Source organism: Engystomops pustulosus, chromosome 3, assembly GCF_040894005.1.
Source record: "Engystomops pustulosus chromosome 3, aEngPut4.maternal, whole genome shotgun sequence".
NCBI lineage: Eukaryota > Metazoa > Chordata > Amphibia > Anura > Leptodactylidae > Engystomops > Engystomops pustulosus.
Window position 1 is genome coordinate 232,096,798 of NC_092413.1, and position 15,219 is coordinate 232,112,016.

Below are 15,219 nucleotides of genomic sequence, written 5' to 3' on the forward strand. Positions count from 1 at the left end.
CAATGCACTTACATGCACCAGGAAGAAGAAGGTGAACTCCGGGGACCTGAGCGAGGAAGCGACACATGCAGGATATCGGGTGCACGATCTTAGTGACTCCCTGCACAGCGCATTATACACGGACAATGCACTTACATGCACCAGGAAGAAGGTGAACTCCGGGGACCTGAGCCGGGAAGCGACACATGCAGGATATCGGGCGCATGATCTTAGTGACTCCCCGCACAGCGCATTATACGCGGACAATGCACTTACATGCACCAGGAAGAAGAAGGTGAACTCCGGGGACCTGAGCGGTGAAGTGACACATGCAGGATATCGGGAGCACAATCTTAGGGACTCCCCGCACAGTGCATTATACACGGACAATGCACTTACATGCACCAGGAAGAAGAAGGTGAACTCCAGGGACCTGAGCGGGGAAGTGACACATGCAGGATATCGGGCGCACGATCTTAGTGACTCCCCGCACAGCGCATTATACATGGACAATGCACTTACATGCACCAGGAAGAAGAAGGTGAACTCCGGGGACCTGAGCGGGGAAGAGACACATGCAGGATATCGGGGGCAGGATCTTAGTGACTCCCCGCACAGCGCATTATACATGGACAATGCACTTACATGCACCAGGAAGAAGAAGGTGAACTCCGGGGACCTGAGCGGGGAAGAGACACATGCAGGATATCGGGGGCATGATCTTAGTGACTCCCCGCACAGCGCATTATACACGGACAATGCACTTACATGCACCAGGAAGAAGAAGGTGAACTCCGGGGACCTGAGTGGGGAAGAGACACATGCAGGATATCGGGGGCAGGATCTTAGTGAATCGCGGCACAGCGCATTATACACGGACAATGCACTTACATGCACCAGGAAGAAGAAGGTGAACTCCGGGGACCTGAGTGGGGAAGAGACACATGCAGGATATCGGGGGCAGGATCTTAGTGAATCGCGGCACAGCGCATTATACACAGACAATGCACTTACATGCACCAGGAAGAAGAAGGTGAACTCCGGGGACCTGAGTGGGGAAGAGACACATGCAGGATATCGGGCGCAGGATCTTAGTGAATCGCGGCACAGCGCATTATACACAGACAATGCACTTACATGCACCAGGAAGAAGAAGGTGAACTCCGGGGACCTGAGTGGGGAAGAGACACATGCAGGATATCGGGGGCAGGATCTTAGTGAATCGCGGCACAGTGCATGATCAACCAGCAATCAGGTTTATAAAAAGAGCCACGTAATCTTCTGCATCAAAAGAAGCTGTATACACTAGAAACATAAGTTCCCATATTTTCAGTATACACCACTGGGGGAATTGCCCTGTAGCGAGTACTTGTACAGGTGAGTGGGAGATGCTAAACTGTTGCTCATTGTCGCTATATACAACAGCTGGAAGCATATTTTCTGTGGTAAAGTAGCACTTCTGTATCCCTGTTATACACATACACTACAGGTTCACATATTTTCAGGGGCTTAGTAGAAGATCCTAGATACTGTAATTACTCACCACCATGAATATATTTGCAGAAAACATTCTCAGAGTTTAGTACAAGTTCTGGGGTGAAGCAGCCGATTCCTGAAAGTTATTTGCTGCTGTTTTTTATTTGTATTCGCTGTAAAGCTTCAGAGTAACTTAGTATTACAGTACAGTATTATAGTATTATAGTATTATAGTTTATACGGTTGAAAAAAGACACATAAGAGTTTACTTATTTGTCCTTTGCTTATATTCTGGTATATTGGATGCTCCCACTGATGTAACAAGGGATGGAGGACAAACATGGCTTCCACGTCTCACTTACCTGTAGAGGTGCACATTACAGGACACATTTATTGAGGACCTAGCAGCAGTTTTCTGTCGTACTTTGCACGTTCTTTCTAGTGTAAATCATTTGTACAGGTACAGGCGGTCCCCTACTTAAGAACACCCGACTTACATACGACCCCTAGTTACAAACGGACCTCTGGATGTTGGTAATTTCCTGTACTTTAGTCCTAGGCTACAATGATCAGCTGTAACAGTTATCACAGGCGTCTGTAATGAAGATTTAGTGTTAATCCTGATTCTTATGACAACCCAACATTTTTAAAATCCAATTGTCATGGAGACCAAAAAACTTCTGGCTGGGATTACAATTATAAAGTATACAGTTCCGACTTACATACAAATTCAACTTAAGAACAAACCTATAGACCCGATCTTGTATGTAACCCGGGGACTGCCTGTATATAAGAAGTGTCCGTACATTTGTGTCGCCTGTGTCCCTTTTGTATTGGGGCTGCACTATTCTTCATGCAACACAACATTTCTGCAGTGAAGGGGGCGTCCGGTGCTCACTCGGACCGTGCACCACATTTATCAGAATAGTGTCACACGCCCCATGTTAAAGGTGCATCAAAAAAAAGTGGTGTCCTCTGCCGGAGCAGCGCAGGGGGCGCCAGATTCATGAAGAACGTGCACCAGATATCCTGAATCTTCGCCCCCTGCAGAGGTTTGGGTTAAGGAAGACACAATTAACATGGAAGACACAATGGTGATGTTGATTCTGGCCATAACCAACCAACAAGAAAGTTTGGGGTAGAAAACGAGACTCTTGAGACCTCATGACTTGCTGGTGACCATAGCACACTGCATGCTGGATATTGATAAAGTTTGAAGCTCGCCACTTCTTATTGCACAAGGAATGTCCCAGCCACGTCCTTGGATTTTTTGTGCAGACCTACACGTCATATACAATAGAAAGAGGGTTCCATCAATCCAGAAGTGACAACAGAACTTCCATTGTAAACCATTTTTTTTTCCTTAAAATGTAAAAATTCTCAGCACCAACGTGGTGTATGTCCGAATAAACAAGGTGAAAAAGCAACACATTTCGTGTGGCTATCCGGCACACTTACTCATGAGATGAGCTGCACAAAATGCATTGGGGCTCATTTACTAAGGGTCCGAACGCCGCACTTTCGCCGGGTTTCCCGAATATTTACGTTTTGCACCGAATTGCTCCGGGATTTTGGCGCACACGAACGGATTGTGGTGCATCGGCGCCGGGCCAACGCCAACCCAAGGGATTCGGAAAAACTGCGGAATTTAAAAAAACGATTTGTGACGCAAGATCACGCACTTACGTGCACCAAGAAGAAGAAGGTGAACTCCGGCGGACCTCGGCGTAGCAGCAACACTTGCTGGATATCGGGTGCACGACCTTAGTGAATCCCGGCAGACCCGGATCAGCGTCAGACAACGCGCCTCGGCATCGCGACTGGACCGGGTAAGTAAATGTGCCCCATCGCTTTTGTAACCTGTTTATTCGGATCTACACCATGTTGGAGTTGAGAATTTTTACCTTGTAAGAAGAGAATGAAATCAGATTGTTTATATTGGAAGTTCCATTGTCAGTGCTGGATTGAAGGAACCCTCTATCTATTGTTCATGTGTAGACATGCAGTCATTGGGTTGAACAATGGAATGGATTGCCACACTTTATGTCTTAGCTATAAAAACAAACTTGTGGGCCAGATTGGTTCAGTCAAAGGAACCTTTCAGGTTTTTGATTGATGTAATGTTATGTCCGCCCTTTGGTGCACTCCAGTAAAGACTAGAGTTGACTTTCTTATCACTCTATCGTTGTAGAAAGTTCTGAGCATTGCCGACCAGCTGATAAGTGATATGTCCTTGGATCCATCGTACAGTTTGGCAGAGAGTCTTGGTCCTCGGTTACTGTGGTGTCTGGAGAAACTCTTCCCTGTGATGTCCATCTCCAATGAATCCTTCAGCTTATCCTACAAAAACTTAGATGTCCGGTACATAACAACGTCTTGTGATTCCATAGAGAATAATAAAATTCTGCATCTTGATGCCACCACCACCAGCATCTCCCTGCCTGGAGACCATGGCTCAGACTGTGAGGTCAAGATCATTTCTGTAACATATCCACCCAAGAATGGAACATTCACCAGTGACTATGACAATAATGGGAAGACAAGTTTCTCGTATTACTTGGCCAGTGACGTAAGAACAAACATTGTGATACTGAACAATCAGAGTTATCACTTGGCCAAGGTGAATATGAGCTTCACTTGTGGGAATGATAGCTGTGACCAGACTGCTGTATGTGTCTTCTGGGATTTCGCTGTAGCTAAGTGGTCATCGAGGGGATGTCTAACCCAAGTCACCGATGGGATCACCCAATGCATGTGTGATCACCTGACCTCTTTTGCTGTCTTGATGTCAGGACACGTAGCAGAAGACAACCTTAATGACACCATATTGAGTTACATCACAGAGATTGGACTCTGCCTCTCCAGTGTGTCCCTTCTTCTTTGTATCTTGATACAAGTCGTCCTTCTTATACATTCCCGGAATATTGTGGCTTCCTACAGACACGTCTCCACCCTTCACATGTCCCTATTTCTTCTCATTTTCAACATCTCCTTTTTAACACCTGATTTCATGAAGCAGGACATCCCGGAGAACCTGTGTGTGGCCTTCACCTTCTGCTCCCATTTCTCCCTGATGGGTTTCTTCTGCTGGACCTTGGTGCAGGGGATATTTCTGGTGTGTCGATTAGTTTTTGTATTCCACCATGTTACAAAGGCAGAGTTCTTGGTCCTCTCCATCGTACTGGGATATGTCCTCCCTTTGGCTATAGCGGTGGGAACCTTCCTGGTGTATTTCCCGCATAGTTATAAGAGCGACTCGTGCTGGCTGGATGGACATTCTGGAGCCCTGATGGCATTTGTTGTCCCCATCATTGTAATTATGGCCATAAATTTCCTGATCCTCATCGTTGTGATTAGTAAACTTCTCAGACCATCGATTTCTGAAGGGAAGAGCGAAGATGAAGAAGTGGTGAAGAAGTTGGCAAAAGCTGTCCTGTTCTGTACTCCACAATTTGGACTTACCTGGGCCATTGGGATACCCATGTTTGCCATCAATCAAGAAAATCTATTTTTGCAATATTTATTTGTGCTCCTCAATCCTCTCCAGGTAATGTGTCTAGGAAATGGATTACATGAGCTCCATGATATGTCAAAGCTGAAAGATGAAGCTCTTGAGCTCCTCATTTTTAGAGTCTTCTCTTCCATGTTTATGGTTATGATTCTGACCAGAAAAGTTGATCCTTGAGCCACAGTCTGTTTGCTATTTTTCAAATTGATTGTTGAGTCTAAGAAATATTTCTATTTATGACCCTAATCTAATAAGGTTAGGAGTCCTCAGAGTCACCTTCTATTTATGGTGAGTGAACACCAGGAGAGCGGTCAGATCACTGGTCAGAGGTCAAGACCATGGGAGACTTCTTAAATATGCATAAAAGACCACAAAGACCACAAAGTTTATTTGCTGGCCTTCTTTTATACTTTATATCTGTAGACCTTTAATGCCCCAGGTCCTTTCCATACCAAAAAAGAGGATAAAGTAGATTCAGACTAAGATATTTGTTATTTGTGTCTCAGCTTCATTAGGTCTAGGATTTGCTTCTATAAACCAATGTTGTAGCTGTCACTCTCCATCATTAGGAACAGAACGGTGGATAGCCGTGTCCATATAAGAGAAATCTAATGAATCATTATTTGGTGTGACCACCCTCTACCCTCAGAACATTATCAGTTCTTCTATGGACACTCACACGGAGTCAGGGTTTCGTAAGATTATACTCAGGTGTAGGATTATAGACAAGTGTTTGCTTAAAATTGGGAAACGGCCAAACTGTGCTGCAAAGTTGAGGTTGTGGAAGACTGTCTCATGCCCCAGGTCATCCGGCACAACCACAAGATACAAGGTAAAATCCACCGGCAACATCTCTGCTTGGCAAAGATTAGGTTCTGTACAAAATGTTTTGAAGAAGCGGCCAATGTGGAGGACTGAAGGCGCCTTTGTCAACCATGGAAACATCCCGCATGCGCCCCTTCTGGAGCTTGCGTCTCCTACGACCTCCTGACTTGGATATCCTCCCTGCCGAGTTCCGTCATGAAAGTGCATTCAGACGGCCAGGTGCTCGCCTGGATCGGGTGCAGCACAGGAGGTTTGAGCACTCTTCACCCCTCCTCCCTCCGTAGACAGACGAGTGGCTGCCCCATAAATCTGCCACAATATGGAGGTGCGTCTAGAAGAAGTGATATTCTGAAGGTAGAGGGACATCATATCAAATACTTAGAGGATGAGGATATCTATTTTTATCAATTACTTTACTTTTTATTTTATTTTATAAAAAAAATCTTTCTGACTATTGACCCCCCGGTGACATGGCTATTTTATCATCTTTGTGTTCTCCATCTTCTTACTGTTCCATGGTCTCGTCCCTTAGGGCTTCTTCATTCTCCTGTTCACCTGTCTCCTGGATAAAAAGGTGAGTAAGAACCGTAAGAATCTGTAATAACAGAGATTGATATAATAAGGATTGATAGACATGTGAGAAACAAGGCGAAAGCTGAGAAAAGAAAAACAGAACCCGAGTGTCACGGGGACATCCAGCACCTGGCACCTAAAGGTGAGGTAGAGGTTTACTCCTGGTGGTTAGAAGTAAATTCAGAAAGGTCACGTTGATGCTATAGAGGGGGTGAAAGGGGGTGCAAAGTTCAGTGCTTGTTATAGTGTAAGGTGGGGGAAGGGAGGTCAAACTCATTTTCATTGAGGACCACATTGGCCTCCTGGTTCCCTTAAAATTTAATTTTATAACTGTATAAATGGATCTACTTGGACTGTTTAGTTACATTTATACAAGATTACCAGTACGATCAGCCATATCTGAAGATAACCAGAGACACCGGCATGACCTGTACGTGCCCCTACAATAGCACATAGTCACAGTGCCCCCATACAGTAGCCAATAGTCACAGTGCCCCCATACAGTAGCCGTTAGTCAGAGTGTGACTATTGGGGGCACTGTAACAATTGGCTATTGGTTAACAGTGCCACCACAGTAGCCAATAGTTACAGTGCCACCACAGTAGCCAAGTCAGTGCCACCACAGTAGCCCATAGTCACAGTGCCACCACACTAGGCAATAGTCACAGTGCCACCTCAGGAGCCAATAGTCAGTGCCACCACATTATCCAATAGTCACAGTGCCCCAACAGTAGCTATAGTGCTGCCATAGTAAACAAGTCACAGTGCCTCCACAGTAGCCAAGTCAGTGCCACCACATTATCCAATAGTCAGTGCCACCACATTATACAATAGTCACAGTGCCACCACAGTAGCTAATAGTCACAGTGCCGCCACAGTAGCCAATAGTAACAGTGCCACCACAGTAGCCAATATAGTAACAGTGCCACCACAGTAGCCAGTAGTCACAGTGCCGCCACAGTAGCCAATAGGCACAGTGCCGCCACACATATAATAATCCCCTATGTATAGAATGCCTTGCCCCCCCCTCACTTCTTTATCCTTCTACCCCCTTTCTTTACTCCCCTCTCCTTCCCCAATGTATGTGCCAATGTATGATTTGTTGTGGAAAAAAAACCTGTTGGACATCCATGGTGTATGGCCTCATGTACTTGAAATCCAAGGGTGTGAATATTTTGTGTTGTTTCTATATGTATCATCACTCATCCCTGTTTTGTATATCAGGTGATGGATCTTCTGAAGAAGCTTTTGCTTAAGACCTCGGTCCCAAATACGACAGTAAGTTGTTATCTATGAGAGAACTGTACCTGAGGAGGTGATAGTATCCCTGATGGTCTAGGGAAGAGGAGATGTAAGTGTCTCTATCCCTGATGGTGTAGAGCTGCAGAGGTGATAGTATCCCTGGTGGTCTACAGCTAAGGAGGTTACTGTCAGTATCCCTGATGGTGTAGAGCTATGGTGGTAATAATATCCCTGATGGTGTAGAGCTATGGTGGTAATAATATCCCTGATGGTGTAGAGCTATGGAGGTAATAATATCCCTGGTGGTCTAGAGAAGGTGAAATGTCAGTATCCCTGGTGGGCTAGAGCACAGGAGCTGTAACTGACAGTATCCCTGGTATCCCTTCAGAAGAGGAGGTGTAAGTGCTGTGGGGGTCTTAGTATCCCTGGTGGTCTAGAGCTGAGGAATGTGCAGCACTCTGAGTAAACATGTTTATCTCTATCATTAAAGGTGATGACAACGAGCAGCGGCTGAATCCATCTCATCACATGGTAAGTCAGGAGGCAATCAAGTACCTACCTACATATGTGATGACACTGCATGGACTGTACCATACAGACTCATCACAAGAGCTCAGGGGGAAGGGAGAGATAAGCTGCTACCACAGTTATTGCTGATGATTGCACAGGCTCCTGTCACACACATATAATGAGGAAGATGACAAGAACCTCCCGGACTATATACCATGGTCTATACAACTTTCTGTAGCCTATAGAGAGAAGGATGTGCTCCAGGCAGTCAGAAATGGTATGGCTCTAGCTGCCCATGTGATGCAATGCTGAGGTGTCACAGGATTGATAGAGCAGAAAGAGAAAATAACATAGGGGGCAGTATTATAGTAGTTATATTCCTGTACATAGGGGGCAGTATTATAGTAGTTATATTCCTGTACATAGGGGGCAGTATTATAGTAGTTATATTCCTGTACATAGGGGGCAGTATTATAGTAGTTATATTCTTGTACATAGGGGGCAGTATTATAGTAGTTATATTCTTGTACATAGGGGCAGTATTATAGTAGTTATATTCCTGTACATAGGGGGCAGTATTATAGTAGTTATATTCTTGTACATAGGGGGCAGTATTATAGTAGTTATATTCCTGTACATGGGGAGCAGTATTATAGTAGTTATATTCCTGTACATAGGGGGCAGTATTATAGTAGTTATATTCCTGTACACAGGGGGCAGTATTATAGTAGTTATATTCTTGTACATAGGGGGCAGTATTATAGTAGTTATATTCCTGTACATAGGGGGCAGTATTATAGTAGTTATATTCTTGTACATAGGGGGCAGTATTATAGTAGTTATATTCCTGTACATAGGGGGCAGTATTATAGTAGTTATATTCCTGTACATAGGGGGCAGTAGTATAGTAGTTATATTCTTGTACATAGGGGGCAGTATTATAGTAGTTATATTCCTGTACATAGGGGGCAGTATTATAGTAGTTATATTCTTGTACATAGGGGGAAGTATTATAGTAGTTATATTCTTGTACATAGGGGGCAGTATTATAGTAGTTATATTCCTGTACATAGGGGGCAGTATTATAGTAGTTATATTCCTGTACATAGGGGGCAGTATTATAGTAGTTATATTCCTGTACATAGGGGCAGTATTATAGTAGTTATATTCTTGTACATAGGGGGAAGTATTATAGTAGTTATATTCCTGTACATAGGGGGCAGTATTATAGAAGTTATATACTTGTACATAGGGGGCAGTATTATAGTAGTTATATTCCTGTACATAGGGAGCAGTATTATAGTAGTTATATTCCTGTACATAGGGGGCAGTATTATAGTAGTTATATTCCTGTACATAGGGGACAGTATTATAGTAGTTATATTCCTGTACATAGGGGGCAGTATTATAGTAGTTATATTCTTGTACATAGGGGGCAGTATTATAGTAGTTATATTCCTGTACATAGGGAGCAGTATTATAGTAGTTATATTCCTGTACATAGGGGGCAGTATTATAGTAGTTATATTCCTGTACATAGGGGGCAGTATTATAGTAGTTATAGTAGTTATATTCCTGTACATAGGGGGCGGTATTATAGTAGTTATATTCTTGTACATAGGGGCAGTATTATAGTAGTTATATTCTTGTACATAGGGGGCAGTATTATAGTAGTTATATTCCTGTACATAGGGGCAGTATTATAGTAGTTATAGTAGTTATATTCCTGTACATAGGGGGCGGTATTATAGTAGTTATATTCTTGTACATAGGGGCAGTATTATAGTAGTTATATTCCTGTACATAGGGGACAGTATTATAGTAGTTATATTCTTGTACATAGGGGGCAGTATTATAGTAGTTATATTCCTGTACATAGGGGGCAGTATTATAGTAGTTATATTCCTGTACATAGGGAGCAGTATTATAGTAGTTATATTCCTGTACATAGGGGACAGTATTATAGTAGTTATATTCCTGTACATAGGGGGCAGTATTATAGTAGTTATATTCTTGTACATAGGGGGCAGTATTATAGTAGTTATATTCCTGTACATAGGGAGCAGTATTATAGTAGTTATATTCCTGTACATAGGGGGCAGTATTATAGTAGTTATATTTCTGTACATAGGGGCAGTATTATAGTAGTTATATTCCTGTACATAGGGGGCAGTATTATAGTAGTTATAGTAGTTATATTCCTGTACATAGGGGGCGGTATTATAGTAGTTATATTCTTGTACATAGGGGCAGTATTATAGTAGTTATATTCTTGTACATAGGGGGCAGTATTATAGTAGTTATATTCCTGTACATAGGGGCAGTATTATAGTAGTTATAGTAGTTATATTCCTGTACATAGGGGGCGGTATTATAGTAGTTATATTCTTGTACATAGGGGCAGTATTATAGTAGTTATATTCTTGTACATAGGGGGCAGTATTATAGTAGTTATATTCCTGTACATAGGGACAGTATTATAGTAGTTATATTCCTGTACATAGGGGGCAGTATTATAGTAGTTATATTCTTGTACATAGGGGCAGTATTATAGTAGTTATATTCCTGTACATAGGGGGCAGTATTATAGTAGTTATATTCCTGTACATAGGGAGCAGTATTATAGTAGTTATATTCCTGTACATAGGGGGCAGTATTATAGTAGTTATATTCCTGTACATAGGGGGCAGTGTTATAGTAGTTATGTTCCTGTACATAGGGGGCAGTATTATAGTAGTTATATTCCTGTACATAGGGAGCAGTATTATAGTAGTTATATTCCTGTACATAGGGGGCAGTATTATAGTAGTTATATTCTTGTACATAGGGGGCAGTATTATAGTAGTTATACTCCTGTACATATGGGGCAGTATTATATAGGGGGCAGTATTATATAGGGGGCAGTATTATATAGGGGGCATTATTATAGTAGTTATATTCTTGTACATAGGGGGCAGTATTATAGTAGTTATACTCCTGTACATATGGGGCAGTATTATATAGGGGGCAGTATTATATAGGGGGCAGTATTATAGTAGTTATATTCTTGTACATAGGGGCAGTATTATAGTAGTTATATTCCTGTACATAGGGGGCAGTATTATAGTAGTTATATTCCTGTACATAGGGGGCAGTATTATAGTAGTTATATTCCTGTACATAGGGGGCAGTGTTATAGTAGTTATGTTCCTGTACATAGGGGGCAGTATTATAGTAGTTATATTCCTGTACATAGGGAGCAGTATTATAGTAGTTATATTCCTGTACATAGGGGGCAGTATTATAGTAGTTATATTCTTGTACATAGGGGGCAGTTTTATAGTAGTTATACTCCTGTACATATGGGGCAGTATTATATAGGGGGCAGTATTATATAGGGGGCAGTATTATATAGGGGGCATTATTATAGTAGTTATATTCTTGTACATAGGGGGCAGTATTATAGTAGTTATACTCCTGTACATATGGGGCAGTATTATATAGGGGGCAGTATTATATAGGGGGCAGTATTATAGTAGTTATATTCTTGTACATAGGGGGCAGTATTATAGTAGTTATACTCCTGTACATAGGGGGTAGTATTATAGTAGTTATATTCCTGTACATAGGGAGCAGTATTATAGTAGTTATATTCTTGTACATAGGGGGCAGTATTAAAGTAGTTATACTCCTGTACATAGGGGGCAGTATTATAGTAGTTATATTCCTGTACATAGGGAGCAGTATTATAGTAGTTATATTCCTGTACATAGGGGGCAGTATTATAGTAGTTATATTCCTGTACATAGGGGACAGTATTATAGTAGTTATATTCCTGCACATAGGGGGCAGTATTATAGTAGTTATATTCCTGTACATAGGGAGCAGTATTATAGTAGTTATATTCTTGTACATAGGGGGCAGTATTATAGTAGTTATATTCCTGTACATAGGGGGCAGTATTATAGTAGTTATATCCCTGTACATAGGGAGCAGTATTATAGTAGTTATATTCCTGTACATAGGGGGCAGTATTATAGTAGTTATATTCTTGTACGTAGGGGGCAGTATTATAGTAGTTATATTCCTGTACATAGGGGCAGTATTATAGTAGTTATATTCTTGTACATAGGGGGCAGTAGTATAGTAGTTATATTCTTGTACATAGGGGGCAGTATTATAGTAGTTATATTCCTGTACATAGGGGGCAGTATTATAGTAGTTATATTCGTGTACACAGGGGGCAGTATTATAGTAGTTATATTCCTGTACATAGGGGGAAGTATTATAGTAGTTATATTCCTGTACATAGGGGGCAGTAGTATAATAGTTATATTCTTGTACATAGCGGGCAGTATTATAGTAGTTATATTCCTGTACATTGGGGGCAGTAGTATAGTAGTTATATTCTTGTACATAGCGGGCAGTATTATAGTAGTTATATTCCTGTACATGGGGGGCAGTATTATAGTAGTTATATTCCTGTATATAGGGGGCAGTATTATAGTAGTTATATTCTTGTACATAGGGGGCAGTATTATAGTAGTTATATCCCTGTATATAGGGGGCAGTATTATAGTAGTTATATTCCTGTACATAGGGGGCAGTATTATAGTAGTTATATTCTTGTACATAGGGGGCAGTATTATAGTAGTTATATTCCTGTACATAGGGGGCAGTATTATAGTAGTTATATTCCTGTAAATAGGGGGCAGTATTATAGTAGTTATATCCCTGTACATAGGGGGCAGTATTATAGTAGTTATATCCCTGTACATAGGGGGCAGTATTATAGTAGTTATATTCTTGTACATAGGGGCAGTTTTATAGTAGTTATATTCCTGTACATAGGGGGCAGTATTATAGTAGTTATATTCCTGTACATAGGGGGCAGTATTATAGTAGTTATATTCTTGTACATAGGGGGAAGTATTATAGTAGTTATATTCTTGTACATAGGGGGCAGTATTATAGTAGTTATATTCCTGTACATAGGGGGCAGTATTATAGTAGTTATATTCCTGTACATAGGGGGCAGTATTATAATAGTTATATTCCTGTACATAGGGGCAGTATTATAGTAGTTATATTCTTGTACATAGGGGGAAGTATTATAGTAGTTATATTCCTGTACATAGGGGGCAGTATTATAGAAGTTATATACTTGTACATAGGGGGCAGTATTATAGTAGTTATATTCCTGTACATAGGGAGCAGTATTATAGTAGTTATATTCCTGTACATAGGGGGCAGTATTATAGTAGTTATATTCCTGTACATAGGGGACAGTATTATAGTAGTTATATTCCTGTACATAGGGGGCAGTATTATAGTAGTTATATTCTTGTACATAGGGGGCAGTATTATAGTAGTTATATTCCTGTACATAGGGGGCAGTATTATAGTAGTTATATTCTTGTACGTAGGGGGCAGTATTATAGTAGTTATATTCCTGTACATAGGGGCAGTATTATAGTAGTTATATTCTTGTACATAGGGGGCAGTAGTATAGTAGTTATATTCTTGTACATAGGGGGCAGTATTATAGTAGTTATATTCCTGTACATAGGGGGCAGTATTATAGTAGTTATATTCTTGTACACAGGGGGCAGTATTATAGTAGTTATATTCCTGTACATAGGGGGCAGTATTATAGTAGTTATATTCCTGTACATAGGGGGCAGTATTATAGTAGTTATATTCCTGTACATAGGGGGCAGTGTTATAGTAGTTATGTTCCTGTACATAGGGGGCAGTATTATAGTAGTTATATTCTTGTACATAGGGGGAAGTATTATAGTAGTTATATTCTTGTACATAGGGGGCAGTATTATAGTAGTTATATTCTTGTACATAGGGGGAAGTATTATAGTAGTTATATTCTTGTACATAGCGGGCAGTATTATAGTAGTTATATTCCTGTACATTGGGGGCAGTAGTATAGTAGTTATATTCTTGTACATAGCGGGCAGTATTATAGTAGTTATATTCCTGTACATAGGGGGCAGTATTATAGTAGTTATATTCCTGTATATAGGGGGCAGTATTATAGTAGTTATATTCTTGTACATAGGGGGCAGTATTATAGTAGTTATATCCCTGTATATAGGGGGCAGTATTATAGTAGTTATATTCCTGTACATAGGGGGCAGTATTATAGTAGTTATATTCTTGTACATAGGGGGCAGTATTATAGTAGTTATATTCCTGTACATAGGGGGCAGTATTATAGTAGTTATATTCCTGTAAATAGGGGGCAGTATTATAGTAGTTATATCCCTGTACATAGGGGGCAGTATTATAGTAGTTATATCCCTGTACATAGGGGGCAGTATTATAGTAGTTATATTCCTGTACATAGGGGCAGTATTATAGTAGTTATATTCTTGTACATAGGGGCAGTTTTATAGTAGTTATATTCCTGTACATAGGGGGCAGTATTATAGTAGTTATATTCCTGTACATAGGGAGCAGTATTATAGTAGTTATATTCCTGTACATAGGGGGCAGTATTATAGTAGTTATATTCCTGTACATAGGGGGCAGTGTTATAGTAGTTATGTTCCTGTACATAGGGGGCAGTATTATAGTAGTTATATTCTTGTACATAGGGGGCAGTATTATAGTAGTTATATTCCTGTACATAGGGGGCAGTATTATAGTAGTTATATTCCTGTACATAGGGAGCAGTATTATAGTAGTTATATTCCTGTACATAGGGGGCAGTATTATAGTAGTTATATTCCTGTACATAGGGAGCAGTATTATAGTAGTTATATTCCTGTACATAGGGGGCAGTATTATAGTAGTTATATTCTTGTACATAGGGGGCAGTATTATAGTAGTTATACTCCTGTACATATGGGGCAGTATTATATAGGGGGCAGTATTATATAGGGGGCAGTATTATGTAGGGGGCAGTATTATCGTAGTTATATTCTTGTACATAGGGGGCAGTATTATAGTAGTTATACTCCTGTACATATGGGGCAGTATTATATAGGGGGCAGTATTATATGAGAGGCAGTATTATAGTAGTTATATTCTTGTACATAGGGGGCAGTATTATAGTAGTTATACTCCTGTACATAGGGGGCAGTATTATAGTAGTTATATTCCTGTACATA

At 40.9% G+C, this 15,219-nt stretch overlaps 1 protein-coding gene across 1 annotated transcript in view; it reads left to right on the forward strand.

Annotated features, from left to right (window-relative positions):
• Window positions 1-15,219, forward strand: part of LOC140122791 (adhesion G-protein coupled receptor F3-like) — a 39,726-nt gene that overhangs the window by 8,985 nt on the left and 15,522 nt on the right. Inside the window, exons 3-6 of the mRNA XM_072143989.1 lie at window positions 3,647-5,002; window positions 6,321-6,362; window positions 7,586-7,639; window positions 8,094-8,134. Coding sequence (XP_072000090.1) covers window positions 3,647-5,002; window positions 6,321-6,362; window positions 7,586-7,639; window positions 8,094-8,117 — 1,476 coding nt within the window. The 3' untranslated portion in view covers window positions 8,118-8,134. The remainder of the gene's footprint in view (window positions 1-3,646; window positions 5,003-6,320; window positions 6,363-7,585; window positions 7,640-8,093; window positions 8,135-15,219) is intronic.